At 38.9% G+C, this 21,991-nt stretch overlaps 1 protein-coding gene across 2 annotated transcripts in view; it reads left to right on the top strand.

Annotated features, from left to right (window-relative positions):
* The first annotated feature begins 1,698 nt into the window (after positions 1-1,698).
* Positions 1,699-21,991, top strand: part of LOC127100469 (uncharacterized) — a 30,998-nt gene continuing 10,705 nt past the window's right edge. The window contains exons 1-15 of one of the 2 annotated variants that reach the window (XM_051037674.1): positions 1,699-1,867; positions 1,945-2,202; positions 2,417-2,476; positions 2,574-2,666; positions 2,934-3,162; positions 4,317-4,423; positions 4,947-5,009; positions 5,810-5,910; positions 8,858-8,952; positions 9,086-9,106; positions 9,521-9,616; positions 9,707-9,827; positions 9,975-10,115; positions 10,247-10,437; positions 13,557-13,828. In XM_051037674.1, coding sequence (XP_050893631.1) covers positions 1,862-1,867; positions 1,945-2,202; positions 2,417-2,476; positions 2,574-2,666; positions 2,934-3,162; positions 4,317-4,423; positions 4,947-5,009; positions 5,810-5,910; positions 8,858-8,952; positions 9,086-9,106; positions 9,521-9,616; positions 9,707-9,827; positions 9,975-10,115; positions 10,247-10,437; positions 13,557-13,828 — 1,854 coding nt within the window. In that variant the 5' untranslated portion in view covers positions 1,699-1,861. Of the gene's footprint in view, positions 1,868-1,938; positions 2,203-2,416; positions 2,477-2,573; positions 2,667-2,933; positions 3,163-4,316; positions 4,424-4,946; positions 5,010-5,809; positions 5,911-8,857; positions 8,953-9,085; positions 9,107-9,520; positions 9,617-9,706; positions 9,828-9,974; positions 10,116-10,246; positions 10,438-13,556; positions 13,829-21,991 lie in introns of those variants that run through there. The other variant, XM_051037675.1, reaches the window with a different exon arrangement.

Here is a 21,991-nt window from a genome sequence, read left to right as displayed (position 1 = left end):
AGTATAGGGTCCTAATACCAGACCGTTGGTGCGACTGTGGTCAATTTCAGGCCTATCGTATGCCTTGTTCCCATGTCATTGCAGCGTGTTCACACAGCCACTTCGATGCATTATCGCTAGTGTCTCCAATCTACAAAGTTGCAACATTGCTCAATGTATACGACAATCCCTTTCCGGTGGTAGCATTGGAGGCGTATTGGCCAGAGTATGACGGGGAAATTGTTTGGCACAACGAATCGATGCGGCGGAATAAAAGTGGTCGCCCAAATAGCAGGCGCATTAGAACTGAAATGGACGTCACAGAGAAAATGCAGAGGAAGTGTAGCATATGTAGACAACTAGGGCATAATAAGAACAAATGTCCATATCGTGGATCTAGTTCCACAACTTAGTTTTCACTTTCATAAATCTGTGTACCAAAATCATTTTAAATTAAAGTTTACTTTTTATTCCAAATAGAAGATGACACTTGAACAACAAACACAAACATCTAACATTACAACACCAATTACTAAAACAAAAACAAATACTGGAACAAAAACAAGTACTAAAACAAGAACAAGTACTAGAACAATAACAAATACAACAACAACATGACAAACAACCATTAAAATCTAAGAAATTACAACAGTTAACACTATGCCGTCTGATCCATGCATCATTTGGATGCAATCAATGTCGCTTTCAACTTCAATCCACCAACGTATCGTTTCTCCAGTTTCAAATGAGAACCTTGTTCTAAGCCTCTGAATCCTTCTGATGACTTCACCAGGTTGGTAATCTCCCTCTAACCAAGACATCAAGGACCTTTTTAGTTGGTCCAACGAACGGATGTTCCAAAATTTCATCTCCATTGGAGGTTTCAAAGGCGAGAAAATAACATGCCCATCCCTTTTTAAGATTACTGGTTCAGGATCCGGGCGCCTTGATGATGTTCGCTGCCATGACGACGGTCTTGGGGATGCCATGAACTCAACTTGATAGGAAACAGTGGTGAAGAAAATGCAAGGAAATAACACTTTATTTATAGGAAAAGATCTGGGTTGTACACCAGTCTACCTAACCCTAATTAGTGTCGCACTTGATTACTTAATCTTATAGGGAATTAGGGTTTCAATTAGGTCATAACTACCAAACTCTAATTATAACCGATCAATAAACCCTAATTATAATTGATAAATTAACCTTAACATGATTAACCCTAATTCTTCCAAAAAATTTTAAATAATAATAATTACTTATAAATTAAATTAGTATATATATAAATTAATATATATATATATATATATATATATCTTGTAAATAATTTTATTTATATATATGTGTTAATATAAATTAATATAATTTAGAAAAAATATAAATTCATAAATTAAAAAAAATTAAAAAAAATTAAAAAAAAAAAATAATTTTAAGGGTAGGCGCCACTCCTAGTGGCGACTTGCCCTACCCTTTAAGGGTAGGCGCCAACTAGGGTGGCGCCCATGTAGGAAACTAGGGCAAAAATTGCCCATTTTGGTAATTTTTTGGAAAAAATGGATATTTTTGAAATTTTTTTAAAATTTTTGGATATTTTAAAAAAAAATTCGAATTATCATGCTTAATATTCTTTAAAATACTAGTAAATAAAAAAAATGCATACTTTTTTTGAAAGAAAAAAAGGAAATGCATAATAATGGCTATAACTAATTTTCATTTTATTTATTTATTTATATTTTTAAGAAAGTAATAATAATAAATCAATGCCGGAAGTCGTTCATTTCACGGTTGGCCACCCTCGCCGTGACGAAACAACATAAACAGAGAAGAAGAAAACAAAACACCGAACGCCATCACAAAATTCACAATTCACAACAAAGAACCAATGGCGGTAAAAATCTCTCACTTGCTCACACTTTTTGAAATTCGAACTTCACGCTTCACGTTCCTAACTCTTGATTTATGCAGGACTCTTCCGGAACCACGCTAATGGATCTGATAACGGCTGATCCAACTCCGGCGCCGGCTTCATCTTCCTCATCGACCGCGGCTCCACCGCCGTCGGCATCACCGTCAACATCCGCTACAACTTCATCGACTTTAGGTAAACCTGCTACGGAGAAGAGATCGAAGAGAGCCGCATTGATGCAGATCCAGAACGATACTATTTCCGCTGCTAAAGCTGCAGTTAGAACCAATATCATGCCTCAAAAGCAAAAGAAAAAGGTTCCATGATTTCTTCGTTTTTTTCTTCATTTTTTTTTCTTGTTATCATGGCAATAAATAATGTGATGTAATTAGTTTGTTCTGCATTTGGATCAGTTAGTTGAGTTTAACAATATTGGTTTTGTAGATGTACTTGAAAGCCTTATGTTATTAGTTATGCAGAATATAGTGTTGATAGTGCATAATTCTGTGTGTTTGATGTTTGTTTTTGCAGCCAGTTTCATATTCGCAACTTGCCAGAAGTATTCATGAACTGGCTGCTACTTCTGATCAGGTGATTGTGGCAAATTTCTTTGTGAGGTTGTGGTTTAGTGTTTGGACTGGAATGTGGAAAGTCTCTCATGTTTTTTTTTTTGGTAACATGATTTCAGAGAAGTTCTCAGCGGCAATTAGTACAGCATGTATTTCCAAAACTTGCGGTTTATAATTCCGTGGATCCTTCGTTGGCCCCTTCTCTTCTCATGGTATGCTCTAATCCCCTTTAGCTTGTATTCTTTGCTTTCTAAAAAAATCCTAGTAGCTTGTGTTATTGTTTTTGCATGTCAGATTGAGCCCTCTAGGTGCTTCTTTCTATGCCTATAGTGTACATGTTTATACTGTATGGACCTACCGTTAAATTGCACGCACTATGAAACGTACATTGTAGGGCATACTGCATTTTTCTTATGGAATTTTATTTCTGCTTGCTTAGTATATTAGGAAAATGACATGTATTTCTCTTTTCTCTGTAGCTTAATCAGCAGTGCGAGGATAAAAGTGTCCTGCGATATGTCTATTACTATCTGGCCAGAATTTTATCTGACACTGGTTCCCAAGGTTTGAGCTCAGGTGGAGGGATACCCACTCCTAACTGGGATGCTCTGGCTGACATCGATGCGGTTGGAGGTGTTACTCGGGCTGATGTTGCCCCACGAATAATAGAACAGCTTAGTACAGAAGCCACAAATGCTGATGTAGAATGTAAGAGTTAAGCACTTTTGTTTTTTGTGGTTTTAAACCTTTAATGAGACAGTGAATATTTGCACATTTTAGAAATGGTGAATGAGATGCGAACACACATTCGAGAATATTCTCTGAATTGTGTTTTATGATCATAACAGAAAATAGACAAGAGTATATATTGGATTCTTATCCTACCCTCACCAAGGGATGAACATACACCCTTTGTTACTAACTCTATCATATTGAAACAGAGTGCCAACTGGCACAATTCTGAATAACAATCAATATAGAAAGGAATGTGTTGGAATTTCTGCCTTAATTGCAGTCCGCCCCTAGTCGCCTAAATTGTGACATTTGACTTGCCTTTAGTGCAGCCTCCCAACACATTCGTTGTGTTGGGTTTGAAGGGGTGGATTTAGTGCCACATTGCTTAGAGATATGACATGTTTATAAGTGGGGGCAATCCTCACCTTACAAGCCGGATATGAGAGAATGTCGAAATACAAACAACAAAAAATGTCGAAAAACAAACAACAAAGAAAAAGAAAAAATTGGTTGATACTATGCTCTGACTAATTAAATCGGATATGAGAGCTAAACTGGCATGATCAAAGGACCCTTTTATGTTTGAACTGTGGTGCCTGGCTATCCTTGATATCGCCTTTGAATGGGGCATCCTCCAGTAAAAAAATCCTTTTATCCATGAGAGAGAGGAGAAAAAATAAAGAACATGTCGAGATACAAACAACACAGAAAATGAAAAAATTGGTTGATACTCTGACTAATTAAACCGGACATGAGAGCTAAACTGGCATGATCAATGGACCCTTTTATGTTTGAACTGTGGTGCCCAGCTATCCTTGATATCGCCTTTGAATAGGCCATCCTCCAGTAAAAAAATCCGGTTATCCATGAGAGGAAGGAGAAAAAATAAAGTTTAAATTTCTCTGGTATACAATCGTACAATGATATCTAGTTTGCAGTCAATAATTTTATTGTTTATTTGGAATTAATGAGTGATTAATTCCGAGCAAGAATTATTGGAAATTTAAATTTAAGCTTTCTGTTATGCAATTGTACAATGAAATGCCATGTTGTTAAACATAGGTTGTTGAAGTATGTCTTCCATATTGAGATAATGTCTTGATTCCTGTTCAACTTGTATTTTGAAGTTCATGCTCGAAGACTGCAATCCTTGAAGGCGCTTACGTATGCTCCTTCGACTAACTCTGAAGTTTTGTCCAAGTTGTATGAAATTGTATTTGCCATACTAGAGAAGGTTTGTGTTTTTCTATTATCTTCATAATGCATATACAATATTGACCTCTGCACATTTATTTTCAATTATTACTGTGGCCACAGGCCACCTATATTTGGAATTGGTTGTTTGGAATTGTTGACGTGTTTTGTGTGTCTTGGGAATGCCTTCAGAGTTTAGAGTTTTATTCTAATTAAGATTTGGGTCTTTGGCCAGAAAAGGTGGCCAAAATGCACGATACTTGATTTGGATAAAAAATATTTTCATAGCCTCTTTATGGTGCTTAGCACATGGCTTCTTCTAAAGATCTGTATTATTAGTTGATATGATTGCAGAGCTTCATCACCTGGATTTCATTTTGTGTCTTCTGCCTTTTCAATTTAGTTTTTTTGCTTGGAGGCTATGTTATTCTCCCTTTCTGACTTTATTTTCTCTAACGAAGATTATTTATTTGTCAGAGTAGTAGTGAAAATATGGTACTTCAATTTTCTAGGTTGGTGATTTGCTGCAATTTTCAAAAAGTTTTTTTGTTTTCAATTTTCAGGTCGGCGATCCTTCGCAAAAGAAAAAGAAAGGCATACTTGGGGGTAAAGGCGGTGATAAAGAAGTATGATTGTTTCTTTGAACTATTCTTTCTCGTCGTGATATATGTGTGTGTCACTGAGTGTGTTTAAACTTTTATTTAAAGTGAATATTTTTCAGTCCCTTATGGAACTGTTTCATTTCGCCATTCATAGCTATGCTAAATTTTAGGTTCTTAAGGATAATGTTGTGAGAGCAAGCTATTCCAACACATTTTGGCCTCTCTTTCTGAAAAAATATTATTCTTAGGGGAAAATTGTATCTCGACATTTGTATGAACCTTTGTAGTGTGCATCATAAAACCAATACATGGATATAAGCCCCCCACTCCCAGAAAAAGTTGATAGAGTAGAGGTATAAACTTACGTAGCACCGACACTTCACATCGAAGGCGTTTCTGACACCGACATATGTCAATACATTCAATCATTTTATTTTATCAAATAATTACCGGTGTCGACGTTTCAGTATCGAGTTCGGTGTTTGCGTCAGTGCTAGGAACACTTAGAATTGGATGAATCTCTCCATAGACTCAGTTGTGTAGCATAGTTCTGTCTTCTAACACCTGTTTTAATTGTATCTGAATCACTATCTCAAAGGGTCTAATTTACTTTTTAGAGCTGGTATTATTTTTTGGGAATTTATTTTATTTGTAGAATGATATCCTATAAAAGAGCTTTGTACTTTTAATTTCGTGTGATGTAGTTTATGCCAAGATTTATCATAATCTGCAAACACTTTATGCTAAACTTAATATTGTCAAATAGAAAAACATTAATTTAATTAGCAGTCCTATTAATGTTTTTAATTTGCTTGATCATATAGTCTATCATCCGAGGCAATCTACAGTATGCTGCCCTGAGTGCTTTGAGAAGACTCCCTCTAGATCCTGGAAACCCAGCATTTCTGCATTATGCGGTACTAGGGTAAGTTGCTCTTATATCTAATATTTACTAATTATTACCTAGAGCTTTTCTTTGCTACAAGCAGATGAGTTTTCCTCTGCTGCATATCACATGCATAAGTTTGTTCAAGTAACATGTTACAGAATTGTACTTTCTTTCCTATTTTGTGGTGTATTTGGCTTGTATGTAATAGAAGACCCACAGAAAAATATTTTCTTAGGGAGAGTTTTGTTTTTCAGGCTTCTGTGCATTTTCAGCTCACGGCTTAGACCTAGAGAATCAACCACTACAAAGGACCTTAACCGACCGGGCCAGGTTGACTACATAACCACTAAATGTTATTAGGTGCCATCAAAAACAAGATTTCAATAAAACCATCTAAAAATAGTGCCTTACTGGCGTCATATTTATGGAATTTCTCTTCATAACCTCTTTCTCTTTCGTATCCGCGATGCAGAGTTACATAAGGCCTTTCACCTTTGTCAGAAATCAGAATGAGTATATCAACCTTAGTGTCAATGTTACTTACCCATGCGGGTCCTTAGAAATTCACTTTGAAGATATAATCTTCCTCTATTCTTTGCTCTCTGAGTGTTGCAACTAGCAATGCCTTCTGGTTTAGTTTTTCAGATTATATATGTCAGGATGAATACTCTTTTATGCCTTCTGGTTTAGTTTTTCAGATTATACATGGCAGGGTTAATGCTCTTTTATGTTTTTTTTCCTTGGCTCGGTATTTATAATATCAAATCTGACCAACTAATCTTGTAAATAAGAAAATAATCTAACCAACTAAAGGTTATTAAACTCTAATAGAAGATACCAAATTTAGGAGCATGCTACAAACAGAATTAAACAAATAGAAGATACTGGGTGCCATTACATAGTAACACAAGGCACTGTTAAATACCGGCCATGGCGGATATCGGTGGTGGGTTTTAGGTCTCCACCAAGGCCAAATATGTGACGGATGGTGGCGCTGCGGTGGTATATGCGTTATGCGAGATTTTGGCTCTCTGCCATGCACCGACATCCGCTATTGTTAGCCCTGGTAACACAGGAGACAGCAGCAAATTTAGGCAATAATATGTAGTCCAATCTGCCAAACAGTTGAATGTTGTTTGTTGGTTGTAAGTTTTTCCTTAGAATCTTTTGTTTCACAATAAGTTGAATTTCTCAAAGAGGTTTGCATATCTGATTTATTGCTATTGCGATTGAACAGCTCCGCCTCACTTTTATTTCTCTCTATTTTCTTCTTGATTTTCTCTGCTATGGGGATAGCATAGATCGGCTTCCCCATTGTTAAGTTCTCCTTCTTGCTTCTTAATAATAATTCACTTGGGATTCAAGTGTGAGTGGCTAAGTCCCACTTTGACTAGGAATGGAGAAAATGTTGAGTTTATAAGAGAGGTGACGCATACCCCAATTGTCTTAAGGTTTTGGATGGATATGTGGCGTCAAGGTCTCTTAGATTCTGAACGTTGAGCCCATTGACACTTCCGGCACTCTCCCGAACTCCGTAACAAGTGGTATCAGAGCCTGGTTAGACTCGGTGGAGGAGCGGATGTGAGATCTTAGTATGGATCAAGGCTAGTGATGTGGGTGACTCACACTTGTGAGGGAGATTGATGGGATTCAAGTGTGAGTGCCTATGTCCCACATCGACTAGGCATGGAGTAAATGTTGGGTATATAAGAGATGTGATCCATACTCCCATTCCCTTAAGGTTTTGGGTGGATACGTCGCGTCAATGTCTTTTGTATCATGAACGTTTAACCCATTGACACTCCCGGCGCTTCCCCAGACTCCCTAGCAAGTGGTATCAGAGCTATGGTTAGACTCGATAGAAGAGCGAAAATAGATCCTAGTTTGGATCAAGGCTAGGGATGTGGGTGTCTCAAACTTGTGGGGGAGATTGTTGGGATTCATGTGTGAGTGGTTAAATCGCACATCAACTAGAAATGGAGGAAATGTTGAGTTCATAAGAGAAAAGACCCTTACCCCTAATTCTTAAGGTTTTGGGTGGATACGTGGCATCAAAGTCTCTTGGATCCTGAACGTTTAGCTCAGTAATACTTCCGACGCTTCGCTCCCGGGACTCTCCAACAAGTGGTATCAGAGCCATGGTTAGGCTGGTGGGGGAGCGGAAGTGGGATCCTAGTATGGGTCTTAGGCTAGTGATGTGGGTGACTCACATTTGTGGGGGAGATTGTTGGGATTCAAGTGTGAGTGCATAAGTCCCCCATCGATTAGAAATGGAGGAAATGTTGGGTATATAAGAGAAATGATCCATACCCCTATTGTCTTAAGGTTTTTGGGTGGGTATGATGTGGTGTCAATGTCTCTTGGATCCTGAACGTTTAGCTCGTTGACAGTTCCGTCGCTCCCTGGACTCCCAACAAATGCTTTGTCAAATGAAAAATTGTTTTGGCTTGTGGTGGTTTTCTGTGTCTCATCTGTTTCTGGAAATCAGAAGCTGATCATAATTTGTTTTAGCATTGTTTTGAGCTCAGTGGTTAAAACATGTATCAAGGATAAAAAGACATGAATTTAAATACATTTGGTTTGCTGTGTGTCCCATCTGTTTCTGGAAATCAGAAGCTGATAGTAATTTGTTTTAGCATTGTTTTTAGCTCAGTGGTTAAAACATGTATCAAGGATAAAAAGACAGGAACTTAAATACATTTCATAGGTTGTTTCAAAATATCGGGAAGAACAATAGTAGAGTATTGTGAAGATAAGTTTTACTTGCCATAGTTTGGTATCTATCGACTGAAAGGAACACAGGGTTCTGAAAATTTCAAGAACCAGAGCTTACACAGGACTGTTCACTGCCTTTGAGAAATTTTTCGTTTCTTGCTTTTCTTTTACTTTTGAGCTGGCTTTAACATTTCATAGTTTTTTAGCTTTTGCATTTCTCCCTTGTTTCGGCTGTTTAGTTCCCAGATCTAAACAGAGTTGACTTCAGGATTTCATCTGCTGATCCGGTTGCTGTGAGGAATGCTCTGGAAATTGTTTCTGAGATAGCAGCAAGGGACCCTTATGCCGTTGCAATGGCCTTAGGTAATTACACAATCCTCATAACAGTTTTCCATTTAAATGGTGATTTACACATTCCTTTGCAATTAATCGTTGGAAACTAATTCTCCATAGTCTACTACCTTAAATCTAATACTTGATGTGTATTCTTCTGTAGGAAAGCAAGTGCAGCCTGGAGGTATGTGTACTGGGTTGGATCTTCATCATCCCTTGCTTCCTTCATTTCCTTTTGTTTGTTGAATATGACTTTGAATGTGATATCTTCTTTATTCACTAAAAACCAGTACATAAGGACTAAGAACACGTTTTGTGTTGATGAAATATATCAAAGCACCAATGTCTTGTGATTTTTTTTGTGTGTATGTGGAGAGGAACTCCCAGATTACTTCAGGTATTTAAAAAGCCATAGACTTAAAAAAACCACAAAACTCAAAACACATGGAAAATGTTTGCATACTCAATTACTGAGTTTTTATGCTCTAACTTGTTGCCTTCATAGTAAGAAATTAGGCTTTATGGATTTTGATTACTATATTTATGCTGTGGTACAAACTTAGATTGTTTGGTCCTAATTTTTCGGTGTATGCTGCAGGGGCTTTACAAGATGTTCTCCATTTGCACGATGTTCTTGCTAGAGTTTCTCTAGCGAGGTTATGCTGTACAATATCGAGAGCTAGAGCTTTAGATGGTTGGTGTGTTTAGATCCTTGTTTTATTTAATGGAAATTGATCCTTGGGAAGTTTGTATGATTAACTTTTTGTTTTACATTCATGTACAGAAAGACCAGATATTAGAACCCAGTTCAATTCAGTGCTCTATCAACTTCTGCTGGATCCCAGTGAAAGAGTCTGTTTTGAGGCAATTTTGTGCGTACTTGGAAAATATGATAGCGCTGAAAGGTGTGATTTATATCATATAGTGAAGTCTATACACTCTCCTCCTATGTAACCATAAGATCTTTGTCTGGCTAGGTTATGAGTTCTGTGAAATTTTTGCCTTTTATTGGCTGGGTTGTAAATTGTAATCCTATCATGTTTACCCTTTAGAACGGAGGAGCGTGCTACTGGGTGGTACCGTTTGACCAGGGAGATTCTCAAGTTACCAGAAGCATCGTCGAAAGAAAGTTCAAAAGAGAAACCACACAAGATAAAACGGCCACAACCTCTTATAAAACTTGTAATGAGAAGGTTCAAAAACTCGTTTATTTGTTTTCTCAACGTGCTTGTCTATTTTCTCCTTGAATTCTCAAGTCATCAGACTTGGCTGAGGTAGAAATTGCCTAATATTTGCACACTGCCTACCATTGACTGCTTTTCAGGTTAGAGAGTTCTTTCCGTAGCTTTTCTAGACCTGTGCTTCATGCAGCAGCTAGAGTTGTACAGGAGATGGGGAAAAGTCGGGCCGCTGCTTTTGCTATGGGCATACAGGATGTTGATGAAGGAGCACATGTCAATACATTTGCTGAGGCTGCAGATTTAAATGATTCAGATGAAAGTACACATCCTGAAAGTAATGTTATTTTATTTGTTTAATGGTTCATGCTTGCATAGAAGTGTAGACAGAGGCTTTTTGTCTGTTTTATCCTCATCGTAGTCATTTTCATCATTATATTCATGAACATAAAACCATTTACTCTTCAAATACGATAAATGGCTTTTCTTCACATAGCTTTTTTGCAGTCTTAAATGCTCTTCAAATACGATAAAACCATTTGTGTTCATGAAAATACAATAAATGAGCCATGTATAAATACGCACAACGAACAAAGAATAGTGGCTAAGGACGTAAAATATTGAAGCAAGTGACATTGGGATGCAACAGTTGAGACATAAGACCAGAGCACTGCAGAAAAGCTATCTAGACGTGTTCACAACCATAAGTATACCATTTTGAATGGGATGATTTGAATTGCTTGAGGGAAGTTACTCTTCGAATTTCTGCCTTTATTGTGGTCCGTCCCTAGTCGGCTTAATTGCGGCATTTGACTTGCCTTCATTGCAGCCTTCAACACCTTCATTGTGTTGGATTTGAAGGGGTGAATTTAATCCCACATTGCTTAGAGATAGGGGCTGTGTTTTAGAAGACCCACTCAATCATAAATAAGGGAAATCAATAGAATCGGAGTTGCCTATACGGATAAAAAGGGGCCTATGCTGCAACTTGACAACAAAGAAGGCAAGCTGACAGAAAACAACAATTCGTTTTTTTCAATAAATAGTACCTCACCCGCGATAGAGTAAGCAATTTGAAGGTAGCGGCGATCCGTATGTGCCCATGCTGGTGTTTATAAGCGGGGACAATCTTCACCTTACAAATCGGTTTTGTAGGGATGAGTTAGACCTAACCCAAATTCTAAGATGGTATCAGAGTCTATCCTAGATCACTTGTTGGTCTTCCTGCATCGTCCACGCTTCGGCCTCATTGAAGTCCAAGCACGAGGGAGTGTGTTGGAATTTCCGTCTTTATTGCGGTTCGCTCCTAGTCGCCTTAATTGCGGTACTTAGACTTGTCTTCATTGCAGCCCCAAACACCTTCATTGTGTTGGGTTTGAAGGGGTGGAATTTAGTCCACATTACTTAGAGATAGGGCCTGTGTTGTGTTCATAAGTGGGGGTAATCCTCATCTTACAAGCCGGTTTTGTAGGGATGAGTTAGGCCCAACCCAAATTCTAAGATGGTATCAAAGCCTATCCTAGATTTCACTTGTTGGGCTTCCTGCATCGTCCACGCTTCGACCTCATTGAGGCCCAAGCGTGACGGTGTGTGTTGGAATTTCTGCCTTCACTGCAGTTTGCCCCTAGTCGCCTTCATTGCAGCATTTGACTTGCTTTCATTGCAGCCTTCAACAACTTCATTGTGTTGGGTTTGAAAGGGTAGATTTAGCCTCACATTGCTACTTGATATGGTTTGCGTTGTGTTTATAAGTGGGGACAATCCTCACATACAAGCCGGTTTTGTAGGGTTGTGTTAGACCCAATCCAAATTCTAAAATGGTATCAGAGCCTATCCTAAATCACGTGTTGGCTTCCCGCATCGTCCACGCTCCGGCCTCATTGAGGTCCAAGCGTGAGGATGTGTGTTGAAATTTCCGCCTTTATTGCAGTTCGTCCCTAGTCGCCTTAATTGCGGTACTTAGGCTTGCCTTCATTACAGCCTCCAACACCTTCATTGTGTTGGGTTTGAAGGGGTGGATTTAATCCCACATTGCTTAGAGACAGGGCTTGTGTTGTGTTTATAACTGGGGGCAATCCTCACATTACAAGGCGGTTTTGTAGGGATGAGTTAGGCCCAACCCAAATTTTAAAAGTTACTAACAACCTTTTTATATATGACCAAGTGATTACAATCAAATCTACAACTAAATCCTTGATTATAGGGATAAAACCAACAAACCTAATCATAGAGATAATTATTCAACAAACTATAATTTAAATCTAATACATATCTAAACTGAAGAACATAAAATCATTTATCTGTCTTAACCCATCTTAAGCTTCTATAATAGTTGGTTCATGAAAATACTAATAAACTCTATCAGGCAGAGAGATTCAACTTATTTTAGCCAATGATATTTTCTCCTTTTTTTCTTTGCTAATTTATGTTCATTTCTTTTTAGAGGATCCCATAGGTCTAGTACACGCCTTGAACAACACAAGCACAACTAGAAGCACAATCCAATACTTGTAACACACAATGGCACACCGTTATATTGTCCTTTGTCAATATTATTTTTGATATGAGTTCCACTCCACATCGGATGAGATATGACTTGAACATTTGTTTATAGGTGGAGCGATCCTCACATTTTAAATCAGTTTTATAAGGTTTTGCCAAAAACAAAAACAGTTATAAGGATGAGTTAGGTCCAATTTAAAAACTAAGTTGGTATTTTAGAGCCTATCCAAGATCTATTGGGCCACAGGCCACCCGCTATCAGGTTTCTGCTATTAGGCTATCCATCATTTATATCCACGCACCCAACCCTATAGTGTTGGGCATGAGTGGGTGTGTTAAGAGTCACACATCGGAGGGGATATGGCCTAAGAACATGTTTATAAGTGAGGACAATTCTCACCTTACAAATCGGTTTTGTGAGGGTGAGTTAGTCCAATATAGAAACTTAAGAATTCTATTAAAAAGAAAGTAAAATTTCTATCTGCATGATTCGGCATAGATTGTAAGTTCAAATGAGGTTTCTGTAACCAGTAGTGTGGATTTATGATTACAACCCTTGCTGCATACTGCTGCAAGCTGGAGATATATTTGTGGGCTTTCATTACCAAGTAACAAGTTTTTTCCATGGTTTTATACTTGGTTACTCTAAGATACTGAAACAAATTGTGATATTGAAGAAAATCCGAGAACAATTATTATAATAGATAATCTAAGATACATTAACATATTATATGATAGAATAATGATGTGATGGGATATTTCTTAGATATTCTAACAAAGAAACATTATGTTTTATGCTGCGTTAATTTAGTTATTTTTGCATGTTTCTGCATGTGTGTAACCTGTAGTCTTACATAAGAATCAGGTTGATGCACGGAAAAGATAAATAGGTTGTCTTACCATGCATGCTGAGCAATTATCTAATTATATTACATAACTGATACCTTGACACAGGTATCCGAAGAACTTCCTCAGTGTCTAATGGAACTGCTGGTAGAGATACCATTGCGGGTATGTTGGCTTCATTAATGGAAGTGGTGCGGACAACAGTTGCCTGTGAATGTGTTTATGTTCGAGCGATGGTGATCAAGGCATTGATCTGGATGCAAGGCCCAGTCGACTCATTTGATGAACTAGAATCCATTATTGCATCAGAACTCTCTGATCCAGCTTGGTCAGCAGGTCTATTGAATGATGTATTGCTTACTCTACATGCTCGTTTTAAGGTACCTGAACTATCTCTTATTGTTGATATATAACTCTTAAGCACCCCCGGGTTGTTCGATAATCCATTACTCAAAAGAGCGGTGGATGTATTAATATGATTAGGATCAACCCATGGGATTTTATTATGCTAAGAAGATAGGTTAATTTGCTGATTGTAAAAGACCAACTTTTAGGATAGGAGAGAAACAAAATTGGTTTGGATCAGTTACGCAGTTAGTTAGTAATAAGAAGAGATTAGTTAGATGAGTAAACAGATAGGGGGTTGACGGATGGAGTGGTTCATTCTGTAATTAGTCTCTGAGTGAAAAGGGGAGATATTTTATATGAAGGAAAGCCCTTTACTTTTAGGGAGAATTCGATTCTTCCTTTTTTGCCCAGTTTTCAGTAATACCTCTGTTTGTTTAGTCTTTCTATTTTTCTTCCTCTCAGTTTCTCGGGGCTCCTGAGAAATTGTTATGACTTGCTGGATCTCTCGTCGAGGAAAAAATAACAAAGAGACCAATGATAGGGGAGCCATAGCCACCTTCTTGGGTTTCTAGCTATTCTAAGATAAGAGTTTTGACTCTTGGTACTCCAGATACACTAAGATCATGAAAAAGCATGGCATTATTGAAGAGATAAAAAATGCTATGAAATGTGGAATCAAACTCAATGAAGAGACACATGTGCATAAGCTGCCAATACGATAAATTATGCGTCAAATGGCTTTGAAATATTACAAGTCTTGTTCTCGGGTGAAGACGAGACTTGTCTGATTTAGATGGAAGGGACACATGGAGTTGAATGCCAAAAAAACAAGAGACAGATAGAATTAAATTGGACAATTGGAAATATGTCATAAAAACAAGAAGCAAAACCACAATCAGATCAGCCTTGGCAGAATTGAAGAAATAAAGAAAATGCTATGTAATAAGGAACCAAACTCAATGAAGAGGAGACACATGCAAATAGTCTGCCATTACAATCAAGTATGCATCAAACAAAACACATGGATGGAGGTCTTTGGAATATGACAAGTCTTGTTCTTGGGTGAAGACAGGACTTGCCTGGTTTTAATGGAAGGGGAGTGTATAGAGTTGGATGCCAAAAAACAAGAATCAAAAACAGAATCAATTTGCCAATGGAAAAGATGTCAGAAAAACAAGCAAAACCAAAATCAGATTAGCCGTAATATCAAGTGTCAAAAACAAAGGAAGTCCCTGTGGTAGGTGTGCTTGAGATTGAGGTTAGGGTAAAGGATATCCAGGTGGATGTTGATGGTGGAGAATCTGAGCACAAGGAATTTGAAGCCGATTTCGAAAAGAATGTTGATGCAGTGGTAGAATATGAAAGTCATGGGAGATTCATGGGTATAAAGAGAGTGGAATAATAGGTAATAATACCGCAGTGTGGAGAAAGCATTGTTAGACTATGGCACGGATCTAGAAGGGGGGGTTGAATAGATCCCAATTAAAAACTTTAGTCGGCGCTACCAATTTAAAAGAAAAATTGGTTTAAAAATGTTTTTAGGTGCGGAAGCTGCCGAGGAAAATTAGTCTAAAACGAACCGTTATTGGAAAACCGGATATGCGTTAAGCGAATGGATTATTTGATTAGAAGAGATACAATTCACTACACACAAAGCACAATCAATTATCTAGATCACTTATTTGCAAGCCTAGTTCCAATGAGTCAAAAATACCAAAGAGAAAACTTAAGGTAATTTTAGCTTAGGCAATATTACAAACACTTGGTGTGCACAAGCACTCCAAGTGATTTTTGAGTTAAGTAAGTGATACAATTTTTCCTAGTACAATATGTTATTGTACTTAGTATTCCAACAACAGTTTGCACCACTTTCTCAACTTAAATCAATGTTTGTCAGAAAATTGCTTAAACTAAAATCACTTAAATTTTAAGCTGAAAATTAACTTGTGCAGAAAATTTAAAGAAGACAGAGATTTGATGAGGCAGTTCCCCCGCCGTCCTCGCTTCGGGGTACGTCTGCCCTCAATTCTAAAATTAGAATTGAGATGATCAATAGATATAACCTGTGATGTTTAATCGTTTTTACAAGGAGTGCAGAGTATGTAAACAACAGAATTTCGCAATATGTTGAATGATACTTCTTCTCCTTTCCCCTTGATTCAAGATGAATCAAGACCTTTGATTGTTGCTGTTTGACCTCCGTTTCCTGCCGCTCGTTGATGAACCTTCCGTTCTTCAATCCCTTGGCCCGGCTGATCACGAACAAGAACAATCAAACCCGGATTCTTCACTGCTCAATCACCGACCCCGCTACTAAACTGATGAAGACTTTCTCTTATCAGTTACCTTCGCTCAGCTGAATGATAATGAAGCAACCCGTCCAAAAACCCCCAAACGCAAACCGGTATTGGAGGATAAAACCCTAATGGTTTTATTCAAGAAAGAACCTGTCAAGACTTCAACTCGAACCCGATTCTTCAATCGCTACCTCGAACCTTATCACCTTCAAACTGTCACAAATTTGCATCAAAAGTTATTGTGTGCAGTTGATGAATTTTTTTGGACTGTTGAAGATGAAGATGATGAATCTTTGACAACTATTTCACTCTTTCTTGTTTCCTTGAACACTTGTACTCAAAAATTCAAATGTTAGTTAATAGAAGTGTTTTTGCTTCTATTTATAGTAACAGACAAAACCAAACAGACAGAACAGAAATTTAAACTTTGAAATAACTCAGAAAATTGAGTTTGCGCGCGAACGGTCGACCATAGGGTCAGCGCACGCTGACCCGTGGGGCACGCGCTGACTGCATGCGTCGACGCAAGGGATTTTTGCGCCGACCCGTGAGTTAAGCGTCGACCTTATGCGTCGACGCATAGGGTTCTTGCGCTGACTCCCACCAGTTTGGGCAGAGCCCTTGCGCCGACCCGTGGGCTTTGAGCTGACCCCTATGGTCGACTCAAAGCCATGAAATCTGCAGAAAAACTGTGGTTAGTGAATTTTATATATATGGTCATGATCACGCTTTGTTTGTATGTCTTTAATGATCATAATAGCTTTAGGATAACGTGAAAAGGATATGGTGAGTAATGTGATGCATTTGTTCGTAGACTTGCATGATGGTCTTTTGTCATCATCGAAACTTGACATCGTATGTGTATGAGACTTTGTCTTTACATACTCCCCCTTTTTGATGATGACAACCCGTATAACTCAGCGTGACGAACATCATGCAGCATTGACACATTTTGCACACTCCCCCTTTCTTTTGTAATCTAAGGCCATTTGCAGTTTGTCAGACTGTTAGTTTGTCAGCAATGTCAGCATTTTTCTCCCCCTTTGACAACATCAAAAAGAGAGACAGAGTAATTATTCAAGGTTGCAACGATAAATTCACAGGCAGTAGTAGATACCAACGAAATAATATCACACATATATCATTTCTTAACACTAGTCATTAATTACGAATGAGAAAATACATAATGAAGTTGTGGTGCATAAACAGGCAAAACAACAACAAAATACATGCAAAAACAACAAGCAACATGTAAAGTGCATATGAATGGCTATTGTCTTAAGTGACGGTGTCCAGGATGGTAGCATACGCCTGGATTTCTGCTGGGGTCAGCCAGAGTTTCTAGATAATCAGTAACACCTTCCAGATGCCTAAGACTACCGGTGACTTGCCGATCCAAATCTGCATACCGTTCATTTAGGCTTGTGGAGAGATTGTCGAGCCGCTCATTTTGGGTCTGAAGTTGACTGTTAATTTGAGCAAGTCGGTCATCTTGAGATTGCATGAATGTTTGTTGGGCAAGCTGCATGCTTTGCATCATCGCCAACAGCTCTGAAGAATCAGCTTGATGTGGAGGGGATGGAGGAAGTTCTTCCTCAACCTGGTGATATGGCTGGTAAAATTCACGTTGAGTTGTCCAACCTGAATGTTGCCATTCACCCCAGCCACCCCACTGTGGAGCATCTTCTTCATATGTATCCGGCTGCTGTACCCAAGCAGAGCCGGAGTGGTCATGCGTGTCAACTGGTGGAGGACTTTCATCTCCACCAATGAAAGCATCATCGTGCCTTATTTCTTGTTCTTCTTCTGCTTCTTCTTCTTGTTCTCTTTCCACTTCATCTTCTTGATCTTCACTATCATCACTGTCATCCCTTACAGGAATATTTGATCTTCTAACAAACTTATATTGCTTCCGCTCCTTGCACCATAGATAACCCATCATAGACATGGTCTTTGTGCTAAACTCTTTGTCAGGTGTGATTGATGTTAACGGGAAGGACGGATGGCTAACATTTGCTGATGTGAGGATTTCTTGGATGAACGATCCGTAGGCGAGAGCAGTTCCTCGTCCGGAATCCCTAAGATTATACATTCTACTGGCAATGTAGTATGGCCAGTTGATCTGTATCTTATTTTTCAGAATATAGATCAAATGAACTTCGGGCTGTTCGACTCTGGAGAGACCGCCCTTCTTGGGCCGTAGGATGCGTGAGACAACCCACTGAAGAATCCTTTCCCCGGCGTTCAGTTTGCCGGCAGTGACGGTTCGTGGGAACATGTCACTCTGCACAAAATCATCAGAATATGGCCGTACCAACATGTCATTTAATGCGCGCTTAAACTCATAGCCATCAATGTGGTGAGTATCAGTCACCTCAGGCAGGGAGTTTCCGGCATCATCCACAGACAGATCAAAATATCTATTCCAAAAGTTTGATTTAACTGATACCTTAACAGAGCCAACTTTGGAGGAGAGTTTGTGTCCGCGAAACTTCTCATGAAGACCGGAGTAGAAGACTCGGACAAGGTCTTCACTGTATTGAGAGTTGCACTCCAAGAAATTTAGGAGACCTTGATGCTTCAGCAGAGCCAAAACTTCCGGTAAGTGCATACGGTCAGCTTCAAGTCTGTAGAACGCATGTTGTTGCACAACACTTCGTTTACCGATGTCTTGGTTGTAGGTTTCAACACGAGCAGGTGGAACGAGAGATACGGCAGATATGGGAAGAGATACACCAGATGATTCACGTGGTCTCTTGCCGGAAGGTCTGCGTGATGAAGAAGCCATTTGAGTGGGTTTGAGATAGAGTGTTTGGATGTATAGAGAAGGTTTAATGAGGGTTTTGAGAGTGATTTTTCAAGAGAAGGGTTTTTCCCAATTTATAGTGGAAAGGTTAGGGTTTTGGGAAGATGGAAGAATATAGAGCACTAGCTAGTGGGTAGGTGCAGGTTACAATGTAGTGGGTAGTTGGAAGGGTGTGGAGTGTAAATGCACGGTTAATGATGGAATGCATGAGTGATGATTCAAATTTTTCTGCAGGAAAACGGAATTTTCGAGCGATGCGTCGACCATACCCCTGTATGCGTCGACGCATACTGTTTGATTTTTGAAAATATGCAGAAAGTAATTTTCATGCGTCGACCATACCCTGGTGCGGTCGACTCATACTGTACAAATTTTCATTTTCCACTGTTTACCACATGCAATGACTAGTTTGATGCATAAGCAACAATATATACAACAATACACAACCAAATGGATATATTAAGGGAATATATATATAAACCACATCATTTTGAGATGAAATTTTGAAGTCATGAGCTTTAGCAGAGATATAGAGAAAGGAACGATATCACCTTAATACCACAGTGACTTAGTGAACATTAGACATGTGCTTGCAACAACAGAAATTTGTTAGAAGTACAGTATTAAGGCTTAAGATGTAAACAGCAGTTTAGACTGCCCGTTCCGAAATATCAAGGATGCCAAGTTCTCGACGAATATGAAAGAAAGGTTCATTTGCTAGCGGCTTTGTGAAAATGTCCGCTAGTTGATTTTCAGTGTTTACGTGTTCAAACACGATGTCACCTTTCTCTACATGATCCCGAAGAAAGTGGTGTCGAATTTCGATATGCTTAGTGCGAGAGTGTAGCACAGGATTTTTGGTCAGGTTAATAGCACTCGTGTTGTCACAAAATATGGGAATACGTTCCAGTTTTAGGTTAAAATCCAATAGTTGTTGCTTAATCCATAAGATTTGGGCACAGCAACTACCGGCTGCAACGTATTCAGCTTCGGCGGTTGACAAAGCGACAGAAACTTGTTTCTTGCTATGCCAACTAACCAAAGAGTTTGAAAAAAGATGACAAGTGCCACTTGTGCTTTTCCTATCCGATTTACAACCGGCAAAGTCGGAATCGGAAAAACCTACCAAAGAACAATCATTACCTTTGGAATACCATAGTCCGTATTTCGGAGTACCGGATAAATATCGAAGTATCCGTTTAACGGCTTTTAAATGGGATTCCTTGGGACATGATTGGTATCTTGCACACATGCAAACACTAAACATAATATCGGGACGAGAAGCAGTAAGATAAAGGAGTGAACCAATCATACCTCTATACCGTTTTACATCTACTTCCTTACCGTCTTCGTCTTTGTTCAAGTTGGTACACGTAGGCATGGGGGTGTCTATGGCCTTAGCTTTTGCCATGTCAAATCTCTTGATAAGGTCCAAACAATACTTTGTCTGGCTCACGAAAGTTCCTTCTTTGAGCTGTTTGATTTGTAGACCGAGGAAGTATGTGAGCTCCCCCATCATACTCATCTCGAACTCACCCTGCATAAGGTCAGAGAACTCTCTCACAAGTTTCATGTTAGTAGATCCAAAAATGATATCATCCACATAAATTTGCACTAGTATCAAGTGCTTTCCTTGACGTTTAATGAAGAGGGTTGTGTCAACCTTTCCTCTTGAGTAACCTTGATCTAATAGGAACTTGCTTAGTCTCTCATACCAAGCTCTAGGAGCTTGTTTGAGGCCGTACAAAGCCCTTTTTAGCTTATAAACATGATCAGGATACTCATGGGATTCGAAACCCGGAGGTTGTGCGACATACACTTCTTCATTTATGTGACCGTTAAGGAAGGCACTTTTTACATCCATTTGAAATAGCTTAAAATCCTTTGCACAAGCGAAGGCAAGGAGAAGGCGTATAGCCTCGAGTCGGGCAACCGGCGCATAAGTTTCCTCATAGTCGATGCCTTCCTCTTGGTTATACCCTTGCGCGACTAAACGCGCCTTATTACGGGTTATTACCCCGTTTTCGTCCAGCTTGTTCCTAAACACCCATCGGGTGCCGATTACTCGATGATCTCGCGGAGGAGGGACAAGGTCCCAAACCTCATTTCTGGTGAACTGATTAAGTTCCTCCTGCATTGATAAAAACCAGTGTTCATCGAGTAGGGCTTCTTTAGGGTTTTTAGGTTCCATCTGCGAAACGAAAGCGAAGTGATAACAGAAATTACTTATCTTAGACCGAGTTGTTACACCCTTTGAGATATCTCCGATAATGTTGTCGATTGGATGGTCTTTGGAAGACTTCCAAGCTTGAGGAAGATCATTGTTTGAAGGCGGATGATCTACTTCTGTTTCATCATGGTGTACATCTTTGTCCTCCTCAATTTTGATTGTGTCGGGTTGATCAATCCCCGCTCGCCATCATTGAGGATGTCTTTGGTAGATGTACCTGCACCATGAAAAATACTATCCTTTCCGACGTTTCTCGGATTGGATTCATCAAAGGTAACATGCACAGACTCTTCTACTGTAAGTAATCGCTTGTTGTAAATTCTATATGCTTTGCTAGATTGAGAGTATCCGAGGAAGATACCTTCGTCGGCCTTGGAATCAAATTTCCCTAAGTTTTCCTTTCCATTGTTTAACACAAAGCATTTGCAACCAAAGACATGAAGGTGAGAGACATTTGGCTTTCGCCCTTTTAAAAGTTCATACGGTGTTTTGTTAAGAATGGGGCGAATGAGCACCCTATTCAAAACGTAACACGCCGTACTAATGGCGTCGGCCCAAAAATATTTTGGTAAGCCACTTTCATTGATCATTGTTCTTCCCAATTCTTCCAAAATTCGATTTTTACGCTCCACAACCCCATTTTGTTGAGGAGTGCGTGGAGCGGAGAAGTTATGATCAATGCCATGGTTACCGCAATATTCTTCAAATAGGTGATTTTCAAATTCACCTCCATGATCGCTTCTAATTGCAACAATGTTTGTGTTTAGTTTATTTTGAGAAAGCTTAGCAAATCGTTCAAAGGCGGCGAATGTGTCACTCTTACTTACTAAGAAAATAGTCCAACAAAATCGAGAAAAGTCGT

Source organism: Lathyrus oleraceus, chromosome 7, assembly GCF_024323335.1.
Source record: "Lathyrus oleraceus cultivar Zhongwan6 chromosome 7, CAAS_Psat_ZW6_1.0, whole genome shotgun sequence".
NCBI classification, from domain to species: Eukaryota; Viridiplantae; Streptophyta; class Magnoliopsida; order Fabales; family Fabaceae; genus Lathyrus; species Lathyrus oleraceus.
This window is presented reverse-complemented; position numbering and strand designations above follow the sequence as displayed.